This window comes from Notothenia rossii (genome assembly GCF_949606895.1).
Source record: "Notothenia rossii genome assembly, chromosome: 11".
NCBI lineage: Eukaryota > Metazoa > Chordata > Actinopteri > Perciformes > Nototheniidae > Notothenia > Notothenia rossii.
The window spans coordinates 59,395,450-59,413,649 of record NC_136910.1 but is presented as its reverse complement, the minus strand read 5'-3'; the positions used below and the strand labels follow the sequence as shown (position 1 = coordinate 59,413,649).

The window sequence follows — 18,200 nt, the reverse complement described above, 5'->3', positions numbered from 1 at the left end:
GTGTTACAGTGTGTAGGTGTGTTACAGTGTGTAGTTGTGTGTGTGTGGTACAGTGTGTAGGTGTGTGTGTTACAGTGTGTAGGTGTGTGTGTGGTACAGTGTGTAGGTGTGTGTGTTACAGTGTGTAGGTGTGTGTGTGTATGGTACAGTGTGTAGGTGTGTGTGGTACAGTGTGTAGGTGTGTGTGTGTATGGTACAGTGTGTAGATGTGTGTGGTACAGTGTGTAGGTGTGTGTGGTTCAGTGTGTAGGTGTGTGTGTGGTACAGTGTGTAGGTGTGTGTGGTACAGTGTGTAGGTGTGTGTGGTACAGTGTGTAGGTGTGTGTGGTTCAGTGTGTAGGTGTGTGTGTGGTACAGTGTGTAGGTGTGTGTGGTACAGTGTGTAGGTGTGTGTGGTACAGTGTGTAGGTGTGTGTGGTACAGTGTGTAGGTGTGTGTGGTACAGTGTGTAGGTGTGTATGGTACAGTGTGTAGGTGTGTGTGGTACAGTGTGTAGGTGTGTGTGTGTATGGTACAGTGTGTAGATGTGTGTGGTACAGTGTGTAGGTGTGTGTGGTACAGTGTGTAGGTGTGTGTGTGGTACAGTGTGTAGGTGTGTGTGGTACAGTGTGTAGGTGTGTGTGGTACAGTGTGTAGGTGTGTGTGGTACAGTGTGTAGGTGTGTGTGGTACAGTGTGTAGGTGTGTGTGTGTGGTACAGTGTGTAGGTGTGTGTGGTACAGTGTGTAGGTGTGTGTGGTACAGTGTGTAGGTGTGTGTGGTACAGTGTGTAGGTGTGTGTGTTACAGTGTGTAGGTGTGTGTGTGGTACAGTGTGTAGGTGTGTGTGTGGTACAGTGTGTAGGTGTGTGTGGTACAGTGTGTAGGTGTGTGTGTTACAGTGTGTAGGTGTGTGTGTGGTACAGTGTGTAGGTGTGTGTGTTACAGTGTGTAGGTGTGTGTGTGGTACAGTGTGTAGGTGTGTGTGGTACAGTGTGTAGGTGTGTGTGTTACAGTGTGTAGGTGTGTGTGTGGTACAGTGTGTAGGTGTGTGTGTGGTACAGTGTGTAGGTGTGTGTGGTACAGTGTGTAGGTGTGTGTGGTACAGTGTGTAGGTGTGTGTGTTACAGTGTGTAGGTGTGTGTGTGGTACAGTGTGTAGGTGTGTGTGTTACAGTGTGTAGGTGTGTGTGTGGTACAGTGTGTAGGTGTGTGTGTGTTACAGTGTGTAGGTGTGTGTGGTACAGTGTGTAGGTGTGTGTGGTACAGTGTGTAGGTGTGTGTGGTACAGTGTGTAGGTGTGTGTGTTACAGTGTGTAGGTGTGTGTGTGGTACAGTGTGTAGGTGTGTGTGTTACAGTGTGTAGGTGTGTGTGTGGTACAGTGTGTAGGTGTGTGTGGTACAGTGTGTAGGTGTGTGTGTGGTACAGTGTGTAGGTGTGTGTGTTACAGTGTGTAGGTGTGTGTGTGGTACAGTGTGTAGGTGTGTGTGTGGTACAGTGTGTAGGTGTGTGTGGTACAGTGTGTAGGTGTGTGTGGTACAGTGTGTAGGTGTGTGTGGTACAGTGTGTAGGTGTGTGTGTTACAGTGTGTAGGTGTGTGTGTGGTACAGTGTGTAGGTGTGTGTGGTACAGTGTGTAGGTGTGTGTGTGTTACAGTGTGTAGGTGTGTTACAGTGTGTAGTTGTGTGTGTGTGGTACAGTGTGTAGGTGTGTGTGTTACAGTGTGTAGGTGTGTGTGTGGTACAGTGTGTAGGTGTGTGTGTTACAGTGTGTAGGTGTGTGTGTGTATGGTACAGTGTGTAGGTGTGTGTGGTACAGTGTGTAGGTGTGTGTGTGTATGGTACAGTGTGTAGATGTGTGTGGTACAGTGTGTAGGTGTGTGTGGTTCAGTGTGTAGGTGTGTGTGTGGTACAGTGTGTAGGTGTGTGTGGTACAGTGTGTAGGTGTGTGTGGTACAGTGTGTAGGTGTGTGTGGTTCAGTGTGTAGGTGTGTGTGTGGTACAGTGTGTAGGTGTGTGTGGTACAGTGTGTAGGTGTGTGTGGTACAGTGTGTAGGTGTGTGTGGTACAGTGTGTAGGTGTGTGTGGTACAGTGTGTAGGTGTGTATGGTACAGTGTGTAGGTGTGTGTGGTACAGTGTGTAGGTGTGTGTGGTACAGTGTGTAGGTGTGTGTGTGTATGGTACAGTGTGTAGATGTGTGTGGTACAGTGTGTAGGTGTGTGTGGTACAGTGTGTAGGTGTGTGTGTGGTACAGTGTGTAGGTGTGTGTGGTACAGTGTGTAGGTGTGTGTGGTACAGTGTGTAGGTGTGTGTGGTACAGTGTGTAGGTGTGTGTGGTACAGTGTGTAGGTGTGTGTGTGTGGTACAGTGTGTAGGTGTGTGTGGTACAGTGTGTAGGTGTGTGTGGTACAGTGTGTAGGTGTGTGTGGTACAGTGTGTGTGTGTGTGGTACAGTGTGTAGGTGTGTGTGGTACAGTGTGTGTGTGTGTGGTACAGTGTGTAGGTGTGTGTGGTACAGTGTGTAGGTGTGTGTGGTACAGTGTGTAGGTGTGTGTGGTACAGTGTGTAGGTGGTACAGTGTGTAGGTGTGTGTGGTACAGTGTGTAGGTGTGTGTGGTACAGTGTGTAGGTGTGTGTGGTACAGTGTGTAGGTGTGTGTGGTACAGTGTGTAGGTGGTACAGTGTGTAGGTGTGTGTGGTACAGTGTGTAGGTGTGTGTGGTACAGTGTGTAGGTGTGTGTGGTACAGTGTGTAGGTGTGTGTGTGGTACAGTGTGTAGGTGTGTGTGGTACAGTGTGTAGGTGTGTGTGTGGTACAGTGTGTAGGTGTGTGTGGTACAGTGTGTAGGTGTGTGTGGTACAGTGTGTAGGTGTGTGTGGTGTGTGTGTGGTACAGTGTGTAGGTGTGTGTGGTACAGTGTGTAGGTGTGTGTGGTACAGTGTGTAGGTGTGTGTAGGTGTGTGTGGTACAGTGTGTAGGTGTGTGTAGGTGTGTGTGGTACAGTGTGTAGGTGTGTGTGGTACAGTGTGTAGGTGTGTGTGTGGTACAGTGTGTAGGTGTGTGTGTGGTACAGTGTGTAGGTGTGTGTTGTACAGTGTGTAGGTGTGTGTGTGGTACAGTGTGTAGGTGTGTGTGTGGTACAGTGTGTAGGTGTGTGTGTGGTACAGTGTGTAGGTGTGTGTTGTACAGTGTGTAGGTGTGTGTGGTACAGTGTGTAGGTGTGTGTGTGGTAAAGTGTGTAGGTGTGTGTGTGGTACAGTGTGTAGGTGTGTGTGTGGTACAGTGTATAGGTGTGTGTGTGGTACAGTGTGTAGGTGTGTGTGTGGTACAGTGCGTAGATGCGGCGGACAGACAGGTCTCAGTTGGTTTGGTGTCCTCTGCTTACTTTTAATACTTTTATTAAATACTACTAAATAAAACTTTTGGCCCGTAATTTATTTCCCTCATTGTAGCGATCAGAGAGGGGGGGGGGGGGGGGGATATATCCAGTCTCTGATAGTGTTACGTTATTATGAGAGTGCTCTGTTTGATTCTGAAAGTGTATATATTCATACAATATATATATGTGTGTGTGTGTGTGTGTGTGTGTGTGTGTGTGTGTGTGTGTGTGTGTGTGTGTGTGTGTGTGTGTGTGTGTGTGTGTGTGTGTGTGTGTGTGTGTGTGTGTGTGTGTAGCCTGTCATTGTCTCATTATACCGCACTATGAATGAATCAAAGTAAATGTCTAAGTGGTCATGAACACATCTGTCCATCAGACAGAGAGCTGCTGTGCCTCCTGTCATCATTAATGGACGTCTCTTTAAAATGACCGCTCAGAGGAGAGGAGTTCTCATTTCTCTAACCGCCTGCTGCTTCCCCTCCTCTCTCCTCGGTTCCCCTCCTCAGTTCCCCTCCTCGACTCCTTCGCTCGCATCTCCTGTGGGCGGGACTAAGACACGAGGATAGGAGTCGAGGAGGGGAGTCGAGGAGGGGAGTCGAGGAGGGGAGTGAGTGAAATGAGAAAGGGCCCCAGCCTGTTCTCTCCGTGTTGCAGCTCCTCACCTTCCTGACCGTCTGTCCCGCAGCCCTCCTGGCCACGAAGCTCTCCGGCACGCCGACCGCCGCCGACATCTTCTGCTCGGCTGCAGACAGCAGAGTGAACTGCAACACACACACCTGACGTATCACACACTGATGCTGCAGCGGGAACACACACACCTGATGTATCACACACACTGATGCTGCAGCAGGAACACACACACACTGATGCTGCAGCAGGAACACACACACCTGACGTATCACACACTGATGCTGCAGCAGGAACACACACACACTGATGCTGCAGCAGGAACACACACACACTGATGCTGCAGCAGGAACACACACACACTGATGCTGCAGCAGGAACACACACACCTGACGTATCACACACTGATGCTGCAGCAGGAACACACACACACTGATGCTGCAGCAGGAACACACACACCTGATGTATCACACACACTGATGCTGCAGCAGGAACACACACACACTGATGCTGCAGCAGGAACACACACACACTGATGCTGCAGCAGGAACACACACACCTGATGTATCACACACACTGATGCTGCAACGGGAACACACACACCTGATGTATCACACACACTGATGCTGCAGCAGGAACACACACACCTGATGTATCACACACACTGATGCTGCAGCAGGAACACACACACACACACACACACACACACACGCTGCAGCAGGAACACACACATCTGATGTATCACACACTGATGCTGCAGCGGGAACACACACACACACACACACACACCTGATGTATCACACACTGATGCTGCAGCGGACACACACACACACACACACACACACACACACACACACACACACACACACACACACACACACACACACACACACACACACACACACACACACACACACACACACACACACACACACACACACACACACACACACACACACACACACACACACACACACACACACACACACACACACACACACACACACACACACACACACACACACACACACACACAGGGGTGTCAAACTCAATTTCATGGTGGGCCTCATCATCATTATGGTTGAACTCAAAGGGCCGGTTGTAACTTTAAAACTATATAAATAAACATATATAAATATATTATATTACATGATTGGATTATTATGGGAGAGGGTAATAACTTCATAATTAACTACGTCTGAAAGCAGAAGTCTAGGGCAAATAACTGAAAATCTCTTCAGTGTCACAAAACGAGATGCATTGTGGGACATGTAGTTCATGGACAACGTGCTTCTTTAAAACGGAATTTAACTGTATAATAAACGCATTTAATCTTTCAGAGCTCTTGTGGGGCCACATCAAATGAAGCCTTTGACACCCCTGCTGCAGTGTGTGTGTGTGTGTGTGTGTGTGTGTGCGCCTGTGTGTGTGTGTGTGTGTGTGAGTGAGTGAGTGAGTGAGTGAGTGAGTGAGTGAGTGAGTGAGTACCTGTGTACCTGTGTGTGTGTGTGTGTGTGTGTGTGTGTGTGTGTGTGTGTGTGTGTGTGTGTGTGTGTGTGTGTGTGTGTGTGTGTGTGTGTGTGTGTACCTGTGTGTGTGTGTGTGTGTGTGTGTGTGTGTGTGTGTGTGTGTGTGTGTACGTGTGTGTGTGTGTGTGTGTGTGTACCTGTGTGTGTGTGTGTGTGTGTGTGTGTGTGTGTGTGTGTGTGTGTGTGTGTGTGTGTGTGTGTGTGTGTGTACCTGTGTGTAGTAGAGCATCCAGTCAGGCTTGACCTGGTGGATCATGGTGTAGGGAGTCACCAGGTACAGCAGGTGCAGGAAGCTGTTGAGCATCAGACCCTCCAGACCTTTAGAGAGGTCTTTGTAGAGAACGCTGCTGTAGAGAAGGTCCACTGAGCCTGAGGAGATACACACACAGATTATACACACTGACACACACACACACACACAGATTATACACACTGACACACACACACACACACACTGACGTTGTACCTTTATAGGTGGCCTTCCCCAGCCGGGTGACGCTCAGAGTTTCTCCCTCTCTGATGATCAGCTGGTTCTCCTGCAGGAAGTTGAGGCTGAGCTGCAGCGCCTCCTTCAGGCTGGTCTGCACACACAGATGCTCCTCCTGCACGGAGAGCAGCGTGCAGCGCAGGAAGTCCTGCAGCTGCTGCACACACCAGGTGATCTGCCACACACACACACACACACACACACACACACACACACACACACACACACACACACACACACACACACACACACACACACACACACACACACACACACACACACACACACACACACACACACACACACACACACACACACACACACACACACACACACACACACACACACACACACACACACACACACACACACACACACACACACACACACACACACACACTTCAAATCAGCATCTCCTGGATTATAAATCTAAAGAATAAAACCAAAACATCTTATTTTTTGTAAACCACGTTTTGTTTTAAATCTGATGTTTAGAAGCTGCTTGGTAAATATACACAACTTTACAATTAAATGCACAAAATTAACGTTTTCTAGACAAACACAGGTATATGAGCCTGAGTTCAAAACAATACGAGGTAACATGAAGTTGTTAACATCTGTATGACGATATGAAATCTTGTTTGGAGCAGTTTATCAGTGGATGTTTGCAGGAACTATCTGTAAGCAGCGTGTTCCCTGACGGACAGGTCAGGTGGAGTCAGGTGATGCAGGCTCTCAGCTGGAGGGCTTGATAACCCACTCCACACTCCTTGGTTTGGAACAGCCCTTAATGTGGCGGACCCTCAGCGAGGACGGAGGAGTAGTGTTTAGGGGGCGGTTTGGAATTGGGCCATAAAGTAATATCACTGTGAGGGTGTAGTAAAGAGAGAGGCTCACATTGAGTCCGATGAGCGACAGGATGAGGCTCCGCAGGCCTTTCCCCTCGTCCAGCAGCAGGTTACTGAAGCACTTCTCCATCGGGGCGCTCACCAGAGTCTGAGCCTGACAACAGACACAAACAAGGTGAAGACAGGAAGTACTCAACCCTTTTAAATATTTATTTGAATGCTCCTTTAGAATAGAAACTATTTAACAGTCCAACTTTACTCCATCCAGTGTTAGACTGTGGGATCTGGTTTGCTTATGACCTCAAATGAATGTGATTCAATAACTGGTTACAAAGGAAGCAGAAATACCTCCTGGCACACACGTGTCCATCTCTGTCAGTCTCTGCGAAACCTGTGTGCTTTTTAATGTGATATATGATGTCAATTTGATACACAGCACTATAAACTACATTACCCATGAGCCTTAGCTGCTCCTGTAATTGGGAAGAAGACAGTCAGAGGTATATCATGTATTCTTCAGATGTCACTGTCAGTGTGATCTTCCTCCTGCCTCAAGTGGAGCAGATGGAGCGCTGTGATTGGGTGATTCCTGCTGAAATGCACCCTGGGAGTTGTAGTTTAGATATACAGTAAAGCTAAAGTTACCGTGAGCCGGTCTTTCTCCTGCAGGATGAGGATGCTCTCTCCTTGGCTGTCGATGCCCGCCCGCCCCGCCCGGCCCACCATCTGTTTGTACTGACTCCTCTTCAGGAAGTCTGCTGCCAGGTAGGGGGAGCGCAGGATCACTCTGAGGGGGGGGGGGGCACCATCGTATCATGAGAGAAAGAACGAGACTCAGCATTTACACTGATTTAAGGGACATTTCACACAACACCGTCCTGAGAACATTTCAGAATAAAAGCATGGTGTTATCAGATGAAAGTATCTTGTCTAAAAAACAGCAATGCTTTTATTTCTATGTGATTATGAAGTTATTATGCTGTTGCTGTTGTTGTTGTTGTTGTTGTTTTTGCTGACCTGCGAGCAGGCAGGTTGACCCCTGCAGCGAGCGTGGAGGTGCAGGTGAGGAGGCAGAGCGTCCCACAGGTGTACGCCTCCTCCAGCAGCCTCCTCTCCTCCCCCGTCAGCCCGCTGTGATGATAGGCCACTCCGTAAGGAACCGTCCTGCTGAGCACCGGACACACGGAGCCCCGCCCACATTCCTTCAGCTGGGAGAGGAGGAGGAGCTTCTGCTGCTCGTGGAGGAGCAGGAAGTCCCTGAGGAGCCAATCACAGAGGAGGCAATTAGAGAGGAGGGGGAAGCAATCAGGGAGGAGGAAGCAATCAGGGAGGAGGGGGAAGCAATCAGGGAGGAGGGGGAAGCAATCAGGGAGGAGGAGGAAGCAATCAGGGAGGAGGGGGAAGCAATCAGGGAGGAGGGGGAACCAATCAGGGAGGAGGGGGAACCAATCAGAGGGGATTTTGATTCTGTAAAATGTATAAATAATAGCTTTTATTCTATTTTATTTCTTTATTGCACTTTTTTCTTCCTTTTTATGCTTTATATAAATATTTGTATTCTATTTTCTTTTTTTATATTTTACCTTGATTTTTTTTTATTGTACATTCGTACTTTTTGCATTAATATAATTTTTTTTTTTTGTACATATTACATTTTTTGCATATTTTCAAAGTCACGTCACTCGCCCTCGGAGGTATCGTCACCCCTCACTCACTCTCTCTCTTTATACATATACATCACAAAAGGTTATAAATAATACATATTTTAAATATAAATTAATTAATAAAATAACTATAAAAATGTAAATAATAACAATGTGTTAAAGGTGGGGTAGGTCAGTTTGGAGAAACCGGCTCGTGTGCGCTAGAATTAGAAAATACACAGCCGGAACAAATCTGCCACTTCCTCACAGAGCCCCTCCTCCAACACACACGAACTGCTTCATGACCAATGAGGGCACGAGATCAGTTTGTGCACAGATGGAAGGCTGACAGGCAGGTAGGCCATCCAGTTACTTTAGCCGGCTCAGATGATTGGTCGTGCTTTTTACAGAACTACGGCTTCCAGAGATGATATTTATTATGGATTTATTGTCAAAGCACTTCAGATATTCATTGCTATCGGGATGTTGAGAGCATTCCATGGAATATAACAAAAAGTGTGTCTCGAGCCGGTTTCTCAAACTTACCTACCCCACCTTTAAATAATAATAAATAGATACACCCACTCACTTCCTGAGGTATTGATCAGGTATTGATGTGTTTGCAATATTGAATGTAACCACTCACTTCCTGAGGTATCTGCAGATCAGCCCTCCCACGTTCTCACAGTTCTTCTTCGTGGGGCAGAAAACCAGACAGGAGTGTTTTGGGATGACTTCGGTCACCATGGCGATGATGTGGTCCGGGTCCAGCTTCTGCATGGAGCTGGAGTACTGGAGTTTCAAAATAAAAGCATCAACAATATGTTCTGACGGAGTTTCAAAATAAAAGCATCAACAATATGTTCTGACGGAGTTTCAAAATAAAAGCATCAACAATATGTTCTGACGGAGTTTCAAAATAAAAGCATCAACAATATGTTCTGACGGAGTTTCAAAATAAAAGCATCAACAATATGTACTGACGGAGTTTCAAAATAAAAGCATCAACAATATGTTCTGACGGAGTTTCAAAATAAAAGCATCAACAATATGTACTGACGGAGTTTCAAAATAAAAGCATCAACAATATGTTCTGACGGAGTTTCAAAATAAAAGCATCAACAATATGTACTGACGGAGTTTCAAAATAAAAGCATCAAATAAAAACTAAAACAGTATGTGAATATTGTCCATACCTTGAAGTTGAGGAGACGAGAGAATTTGAAGCAGTCTTCCTCCTTTGGGTCCACTTCATAGATGGTGTCTTGCAGTTTAACGTACTCCTTCAGCTGCACCTGAACACACCACGCACCATGGCTTCATTAAACACCTGTTGGTGGTACACTCATTCAAATCAGTATTTAACAGTAAACCTCTTACAGGCCGGAAGTCATTGCTGTAGTTCTCCGCTCTTAAAAAGGTCTGCAGGTCTTTAATGTTTCCCAGCGTGGCGCTCATCCCGATAATCTGAGTGGATTCTGGAGAATAAAAACATAAAGACGGTTAATTAAAAGCTTTTTAAAGGTTTAATAAGGAAGATCAAAGCGTCTCTTACTGGCCGTGTAGAGAACTTTAGCGAGCGTCATCTCAATGATGGCTCCTCTGCTGCCGTCGCCCAACATGTGAAGCTGCAACACACAGAGGAAGCATAGGTAGGGCGGTGCATTTGGAGAACAGAATAAGTAAATGTTGTAAATTAATTAAGAAAAACAAATAGGATTCTCTGAGATTAAAGTGGTACATTTTGAGGAAACGTGTAGATATCTTTTCAGAATAAAAAAGGGACATTTTAGGGACATAAATCACAATTTTACTAGAAAACAATATAAAGACAAATTGGATAATGTTCTAGATCAGGGGTTCTCAAACCTTTTGTTTATGCGGACCACCTCATATGCTAACCGTATAAATAAGTACATATATAAACGTAGTGTTAAAACGCCGATATTTTTTTATAGTTAATTATAGAAAATCAAAAGTAAATTAAAGCCTATATGATTTTTGTCGCACGTGTGACCGGTGTCTGTCTGCGTTGCTTGAGCTACGTCATTGTAAATAATCAGAGAGCGCTGCTTCTCTCCCTCTACCACGTCGCAGGCCACATATGAGGTGGTCTCCGAAAATCGTTGATAATAAAAAGTGGATTTTATTTAGCTTTTTCAGATGGTCCTTGAACCACAGTTTGAGAACCGCTGCTCTAGATACAAATTGTCAAATTTAAGATTTCTCATCTGTAATTAATTAATTAAAAAAAACAAGGACATTTTGAGATTAAAGTCGTGAATCTGGTGGGAAATTACACCCGATATTTTCGGAAAAAAAGTGGAATATTAACGAAAAATAAACTCACAGATGTACTAGCAACAACCTTTGATAATATCTGAGAAAAAAAGTTGAAAAGATTTTGTAAAAACTGAGATTTAAGATTACATTTATGATAAAAAAAATATTGATATTTTTTATGTTGAAGTCGTTGATTTAGGAGAAATATTCATTTAGGGGGAAATCACACAATATTTTCTGAAACTAAGTGGATTATTAACGTAAAAAAAACCCTTCCTCCCCACCTCGTCCACCACCACCAGCCCCAGGTCGTCGATCCTCTGGTTCTCGATCAGCGAGTTCACGAGGCTGTGGGCTTTTTCTATCGTCGCGACGTAAAGAGACCTCCTGTCTTTCCTCTTTACGGGGGGGAACCTTCCTTTACTGCCGGCGTACTCCTCCACCAGGAAGTCCAGCTCCACGCCGAAGCTTGCCAACCCCCGCACCTTCAGAGGAGACGGGAAGGAGGTCACAGAGGGAGGAAAGAGAGGGCTTTAGAGGAAAGGCGTCCCACAGGGCTCTAATCCTGGTCCTCTCCTATTTACTGCAATATCGTCATTTCTACCAAACGGTAACAAACGTTTCTGTGCAGATGACACCGTGTGATGCTCCAGATGGAGTCAATGGAGAAATGCAGGGAAGAGCCTTCAACTCTGGAATCAGCACTTTTGGTGTCCTTGGCTTAAAGTCGACTTACATTTTCTTTCTTTTTTTCATGGATATTTATTTTTAATTTACTTCAACATTTTTTTTGTATTCCTCTTTACATTTTCAACATTTACTTATATCATGTTTTATGTAATTTAAATTCGATATTTAACTAAAAATGTTTAATTATATAATTAAATTATATTTCAGATTTTTTTTTTTATGTTAACTTATTTATTATTCTTGTTTTTATTTCTTCTTTTATTTTTCCACATGTAATTATAATTTTCTTATTAAATTAGAAAATCTTAAGAGTTTCAATTAATTATACATTTTAGTCATTATTTTTACCACATTTATTAATTTTAAACGTTAACATCTCGATGTTTTTGTTATTATTTAATATAATGTATTAATATATTTATTACTTATTTAGAGTTTTTTTATATTTCCAAATGTACCGTCTTCCTATTCTTTAATTATTATATTCTTTTACATATTTATCTTTTTTCATGACACTTATATGCAAACTTTTTCTACAACAGTGTTTGTTCTGCACCTCTTGATGCTCCCTTCTCCTGTCCTCCCTCCCTTCTCCTCTCCTCCTCCCTTCTCCTCTCCTCCTCCCTTCTCCTCTCCTCCCTCCCTTCTCCTGTCCTCCCTACCTTCTCCTGTACTCCTCCCTTCCCCTGTCCTCCCTCCCTTATCCTGTCCTCCCTCCCTTCTCCTCTCCTCCTCCCTTCTCCTCTCCTCCCTCCCTTCTCCTGTCCTCCCTCCCTTCTCCTGTCCTCCCTACCTTCTCCTGTACTCCTCCCTTCTCCTGTCCTCCCTCCCTTCTCGGGTCCTCCCTGTCCTCCCTCCCTTCTCCTCTCCTCCCTTCTCCTGTCCTCCTCCCTTCTCCTGTCCTCCTACCTTCTCCTCTCCTCCCTCCCTTCTCCTGTCCTCCTACCTTCTCCTCTCCTCCCTCCCTTCTCCTGTCCTCCCTCCCTTCGCCTGTCCTCCCTCCCTTCTCCTCTCCTCCCTCCCTTCTCCTGTCCTCCCTCCCTTCTCCTCTCCTCCCTCCCTTCTCCTCTCCTCCCTCCCTTCTCCTGTCCTCCTACCTTCTCCTGTCCTCCCTCCCTTCTCCTCTCCTCCCTCCCTTCTCCTGTCCTCCTACCTTCTCCTGTCCTCCCTCCCTTCTCCTGTCCTCCCTCCCTTCTCCTGTCCTCCCTCCCTTCTCCTGTCCTCCCTCCCTTCTCCTGTCCTCCTGCCTTCTCCTGTCCTCCCTCCCTTCTCCTGTCCTCCCTACCTTCTCCTGTCCTCCCTACCTTCTCCTCTCCTCCCTCCCTTCTCCTCTCCTCCCTCCCTTCTCCTGTCCTCCTACCTTCTCCTGTCCTCCCTCCCTTCTCCTCTCCTCCCTCCCTTCTCCTGTCCTCCTACCTTCTCCTCTCCTCCCTCCCTTCTCCTGTCCTCCCTCCCTTCTCCTGTCCTCCCTCCCTTCTCCTCTCCTCCCTCCCTTCTCCTGTCCTCCCTCCCTTCTCCTGTCCTCCTGCCTTCTCCTGTCCTCCCTCCCTTCTCCTGTCCTCCCTCCCTTCTCCTGTCCTCCCTACCTTCTCCTCTCCTCCCTCCCTTCTCCTGTCCTCCCTCCCTTCTCCTCTCCTCCCTCCCTTCTCCTGTCCTCCCTACCTTCTCCTGTCCTCCCTCCCTTCTCCTGTCCTCTCTCCCTTCTCCTGTCCTCCCTACCTTCTCCTGTCCTCCCTCCCTTCTCGTGTCCTCCCTCCCTTCTCCTGTCCTCCCTCCCTTCTCCTGTCCTCCCTCCCTTCTCCTGTCCTCCCTACCTTCTCCTGTCCTCCCTCCCTTCTCCTGTCCTCCCTCCCTTCTCCTGTCCTCCCTCCCTTCTCCTGTCCTCCCTACCTTCTCCTCTCCTCCCTCCCTTCTCCTGTCCTCCCTCCCTTCTCCTCTCCTCCCTCCCTTCTCCTGTCCTCCCTACCTTCTCCTGTCCTCCCTCCCTTCTCCTGTCCTCTCTCCCTTCTCCTGTCCTCCCTACCTTCTCCTGTCCTCCCTCCCTTCTCGTGTCCTCCCTCCCTTCTCCTGTCCTCCCTCCCTTCTCCTGTCCTCCCTCCCTTCTCCTGTCCTCCCTACCTTCTCCTGTCCTCCCTCCCTTCTCCTGTCCTCCCTACCTTCTCCTGCACCAGAGAGACGTAGGGCAGGATGAACAGAGCGTCCTTCTTCCTGCAGAGCAGCTCTCTGAGGATCAGGATCTCGGCCACCAGAGTCTTTCCTCCGCTGGTCGGCAGCGAGTAGATCAGGTTCTTCCTGCGCTGAACGGACGGCAGGTTCAGACACGTCTCCTGCCACTCTGAGACACACAGAACAATATGTTAGAGTAATACTTCGGGGTGTTAAGAGTCCAACAACGGAAAATACATCACAATCTATTGAAGTCCTTTTTAAAGCAAAACAATCTAGGATTATAAAATGGCTCTGAGACACAACACACTACGTTTAAGGAACAGGAAATTATTTAGCAACAGATTTAAAAAGGCAATTAATTTCTGTTTATCTCATTATTATAAAAAGGGGAAAAAATAGATATTTCCTGCATAATCTGTGAGAATAAAGGGAAAAATAGAAACAAAACAACAGAAATATGGAAATTCTCGGACGTTCTGATTTATTTTTTGGGGAAATGTAAAGATGATTTTTCTCCTTCCGCTCTGAGACAGAAAATAACTGAGCAACAGATTTTAAAGGCAATTCATTTATTTAATTTTTAAAGCAACGATTATCTGATCATAAAAGCAATAGATATTTTCTGAGATTAAAATAAAAAAAAACGGGATAATCTGTGAGAATAAAGTGAAGAAATAAGAAAATAAAAAGTCAGAAATGTATAAAATAAACAACAAATAAAGTTTTCTGACTTTCTCATTTATTTTCTGGGCGGTAAATTTAAGGGGGGAAACATTCAGATATCATTTGCAGAATAAAAAAAAAAAAAAGATTTAAGTAAAAATGATGGAGAAAAAACTCATGAGTAATTCAAGTTAATTAATGTTGTCTTTTCCAAGATTGAAGTTATACATTCATCAGAAACTGCTGATCTACTAGATTTTATTTTCCATACATTTTGTAAATCCTGCCGTCGCCCTAAGTCTCGCTGTCTGTGAGTAAAAAAGGATGGTTTTAGTCAAAGTCTAGTCATTTTGTATTAGATAACCAGAGGAGGTCACCTGGTACGGCAGGATTCCTGATGGTGTTAGTCAAAGAAAGTGTAGCAGTCATTTCACCGTATAAGCTCTGGATCCCCTTCAGCCTCAGCATCAGCTCCTTGACTCTGGACGGGAGCCCGAAGAAGGGCCCGAGGTCGGGGGTCTTCTCTTCAGAAACTTCCTCTAACGCCTGCATGGCGACGGAGATTTCCTCCGAGAGGACGGCCTCCTTTAACGCTGCGCTGCGAGACGCCATCGCTGGAGAGGCTGCGTTACAAAGCATCGTCTTCTTCAGAGCGTCCGCCACGCTCCTCCTACACGATGGTCCTCCTCCTCCTCCTCCTCCTCCTCCTCCTCTCGGGGGTCTACTCTCCTCTTTAGTCCTCAGAGGGGTTGAGGTCTGCAAAAAAATAAACTCCAAATTTCTTAACTTTTTCTTTTCTTTTTATTCTTTTACATTTCAATTTATTTGGAAAATATTCTTAATTATTTTATTTAAATTTGAACTTTTTTTGAAAAGATTCTCAAAATATTCTTAATTCTTAACTTTTTTAGAACATTTTTTTTTTCTGATTCCAAAATATCTTCACTTTTGCTCAAAAATATTCTGTCTTTTATTTTTTTACATTTCAATTTGTTTGTAAAATATTCTCAAAATATTCTGTCTTTTAGTTAAAGTGGACCTATCATGCTATATTTGAATAACATAGTGTGGGACCATACCTATATAAGGCATATTTATACTTTTCATTTTTCAAAATACCAAACAGATCATGCATTTTATCCATTCCTCATTTCACTCAATTTAACACTGTCTTTGCATCATGGGCTGATTCTGTGAGAACAGCACCACCTACAGGCCTGGCATATGTCCTACAGCGTCTCCAGCGCTTTCCAACGGCAATGTCCGTGGCTGTCTCCTCCTGATTGATGGAGTTGGCTCAATAGCCGTAGCGCCACTTCTGTGACGTCACAGAAGTGTTCAAATCTGGATCAGTCTGTATCAGATCCATTGCAGCCCCTTTTTTAGAGATTTGGGTATGGAGCAAAAGAGAGAGGGTTGTGTTTTCTGACACTTGGTGAGTTCCCTGGAACACCGGGGACACATGTTCATGTAGAAAAGACGTACAAAGGTGCATTTTGCATGATAGGTCACCTTTAAATGTTTACATTTCAACTTTTTTTGAAAATATTCTCAAATTATTCTGTCTATTTAAATTTGAACTTTTTTTGAAAATATTCTCAAAATATTCTTAATTCTTAACTTTTTTTGAAAATATTCCAAAATGCATCTTTTTTTTTCTGATTCCAAAATGTCTTCACTTTTGCTCTTATTTTTTTACAATTCAACTTTTTTAGAAAATATTCTTTGAATATTCTGTTTTTCTTCGTATATACATTTTATCTTAATTATTTTTCTAAATATTCTCCAGTAAAATGTGCGACTGATTGCTGATTCTAAACCCATGTTGTGTTTATATAAAAGATAGTTCTGTATAATCTCACCTTTTTGTTCCTGAGCGGCGTGGAGGTCTGATCTCCGCCCTGCAGACGGACCCTCGTCTCCTGGACCTGATCCTTGAACTGTTGCATGCTGGGAGGAAGATCTTCCTCTCCCATGGCGTCCAGGATGGAGTCTGTGAGCACGTCTTCATCTGTCATCGTCCTCAGGTTGGTGAAGTCTCTCTGGACGTCTCTCTGGACGTCTCTCTGCCTCTCGCTCTGCTCAGCGTCGTCCAGTCTGTCGAGCAGCGAGCTGTCCTGCAGGAGGCTGTCGTAATCCCCGAACAGATCCTCGCTGTCGCTGCAGAACAACTGAACACAAGGTTCAAGGTTTCATCCTCATGTGTGCAGAGCCACAGTGTGGATATATCAATGAGGTCACAGGCTCCTCCAACACAGCCACACAATAACACAGATACAATAGTGCAAAGTAATACAATAAAATAGAATAGAATATAAATAGTGCAACAATAGTCTAAAGACAAGTAGTCAGTGTTTCCCGTATATACAAAGGCGGTGCAGCACCGCTGCTGGAATATGCGCGCCGCTGCTAGGGGGCGCCAGCCAGGTACCCAACAACAAAACAAGAATCATTTTTTCTATTGTTTGTTATGTGGATTTGTGGTATTTGTTTTACTGTATGTTCAATAAAGGTGTATTTGTGCTAAATCTTGAGACATTGCCACTTTATGTTCTGGCAGGGACGATTTTTGGCATAGGCGGTCGTCTAGGGCTCCAGATCTGGGGGGCGCTCATCCTAATTTTCGGCCTTGATGTAACAACATTCATAATTAAGTAAATGTAACACCCTTCTCACCCCGGTTACACTTTTCATTTGCCCTGTACGGTGGGCGCTGTAAGTGATGAAAGTGGGGGATGTTGGCTTATCTGGCACCCGCAGCTCACCAAAGTGCGAGCGTGGGAGCGAGAGAGCGAGCGAGGGAGCGAGAGAGAGGGCGCACCGGTACCGGCGCTGTTATTAGAATCTGGTGCTAGCTGCTCTAACGGATATAAGAAGTAGATGTTTCTACAACCAGGGTGGAGGAGAGCTCTCCTGTCTATTAGATCAATCCTTTTTTACAACCAACAGCTGGGAATCAATACAAAGAAAACGATACAAACTTCATCTTAACGTAATGCATGCACATTTTACAAAATGCAGACAACAACAGCATTTAAAAAACAAAACAAAGAATTATAATTATTGTTTTGATGTGAAAACAACATGAATAACCCTTAAAGCTTATAATCCAGATGTTCACCTGTCCTACCTCTGCAGCAGGTTGTTGTTGCTGTTGTTGTTGTTCTGCCATGATGCTGCTCAGCCTGCAGATCTTTGGACATTTCTCAGATCCTCTCTTCCTCTCAGGTGTCATCTGTGAGCTATCGCGAGATCTCTTCCTGGACGAGACCCGTTTGATTCTGATGTCTCGTTTCTCAGCAGAATTCATCACAACAGCTGGTGCTACATGTCAATAAAACCTCCAATAAACACAAACAACTACACTAGGAATACAGCTGAGACTCTGCAACACACACCTGTACATATTAAATCCTTCAAACCTAAATTAGATCATATTTAGCTCAAGAAAAAAGCACTTTAAAGCCCATTACATGTTAGCTAGTAAAGCGGTTTTCTTACTCCTGGCAGTTTGTTCTCTGATGTGTTCCTTCTGCGACATTAACAGTCTCCTAAAACCCTTTAAATCACCTCAAACTCCGGTGAAAACGTATAGAAAGTCTGGCATAAAAAGCATTTTCTTGTATTGCTTGAAGCTTCTGTTTTTAACGTCAACAGCTCCGCGAGAATCACGTTTGAATTTTTGAAGAACAAATCCAACGTCAGAGCAAGAGAGAAATCCCTGCGTCGTTTCCGGCTTCGGTTGTCGGAGCTAGCAGCGCTAACCGGGATAGGTTCCCAAATGTAGTGATTCATCGATAGAAAACGTTCGATAAATTACCCGAAAACCAAGCCACATAGCAGACATGTGTTATCTGCTTTATTTTCTGTCACTGTATCTTCCTGATAAGTACATGTTAGCAACA

General features: G+C 45.2%; 1 protein-coding gene across 7 annotated transcripts in view; it reads right to left on the bottom strand.

Annotated features, from left to right (window-relative positions):
* Window positions 1–18,023, bottom strand: part of helq (helicase, POLQ like) — a 27,498-nt gene extending 9,475 nt beyond the window's left edge. For 2 of the 7 annotated variants that reach the window (XM_079657528.1, XM_079657529.1), the window contains exons 1-17: window positions 17,797–18,023; window positions 17,426–17,619; window positions 16,158–16,466; window positions 14,730–15,051; window positions 13,620–13,798; window positions 11,058–11,258; window positions 10,046–10,118; window positions 9,871–9,968; window positions 9,687–9,785; window positions 9,137–9,282; window positions 7,865–8,104; window positions 7,493–7,634; window positions 6,897–7,001; window positions 5,979–6,174; window positions 5,724–5,911; window positions 4,773–4,793; window positions 4,019–4,117 (exon numbers count right to left, since the gene is read on the bottom strand). In XM_079657528.1, coding sequence (XP_079513654.1) covers window positions 4,019–4,117; window positions 4,773–4,793; window positions 5,724–5,911; window positions 5,979–6,174; window positions 6,897–7,001; window positions 7,493–7,634; window positions 7,865–8,104; window positions 9,137–9,282; window positions 9,687–9,785; window positions 9,871–9,968; window positions 10,046–10,118; window positions 11,058–11,258; window positions 13,620–13,798; window positions 14,730–15,051; window positions 16,158–16,466; window positions 17,426–17,619; window positions 17,797–17,836 — 2,652 coding nt within the window. In that variant the 5' untranslated portion in view covers window positions 17,837–18,023. Of the gene's footprint in view, window positions 1–4,018; window positions 4,118–4,772; window positions 4,794–5,723; window positions 5,912–5,978; window positions 6,175–6,896; window positions 7,002–7,492; window positions 7,635–7,864; window positions 8,105–9,136; window positions 9,283–9,686; window positions 9,786–9,870; window positions 9,969–10,045; window positions 10,119–11,057; window positions 11,259–13,619; window positions 13,799–14,729; window positions 15,052–16,157; window positions 16,467–17,425; window positions 17,637–17,796 lie in introns of all 7 variants that reach the window. The other 5 variants (XM_079657523.1, XM_079657527.1, XM_079657525.1 and 2 more) reach the window with 5 other exon arrangements.
* Between the last annotated feature and the right edge of the window lie 177 nt (window positions 18,024–18,200).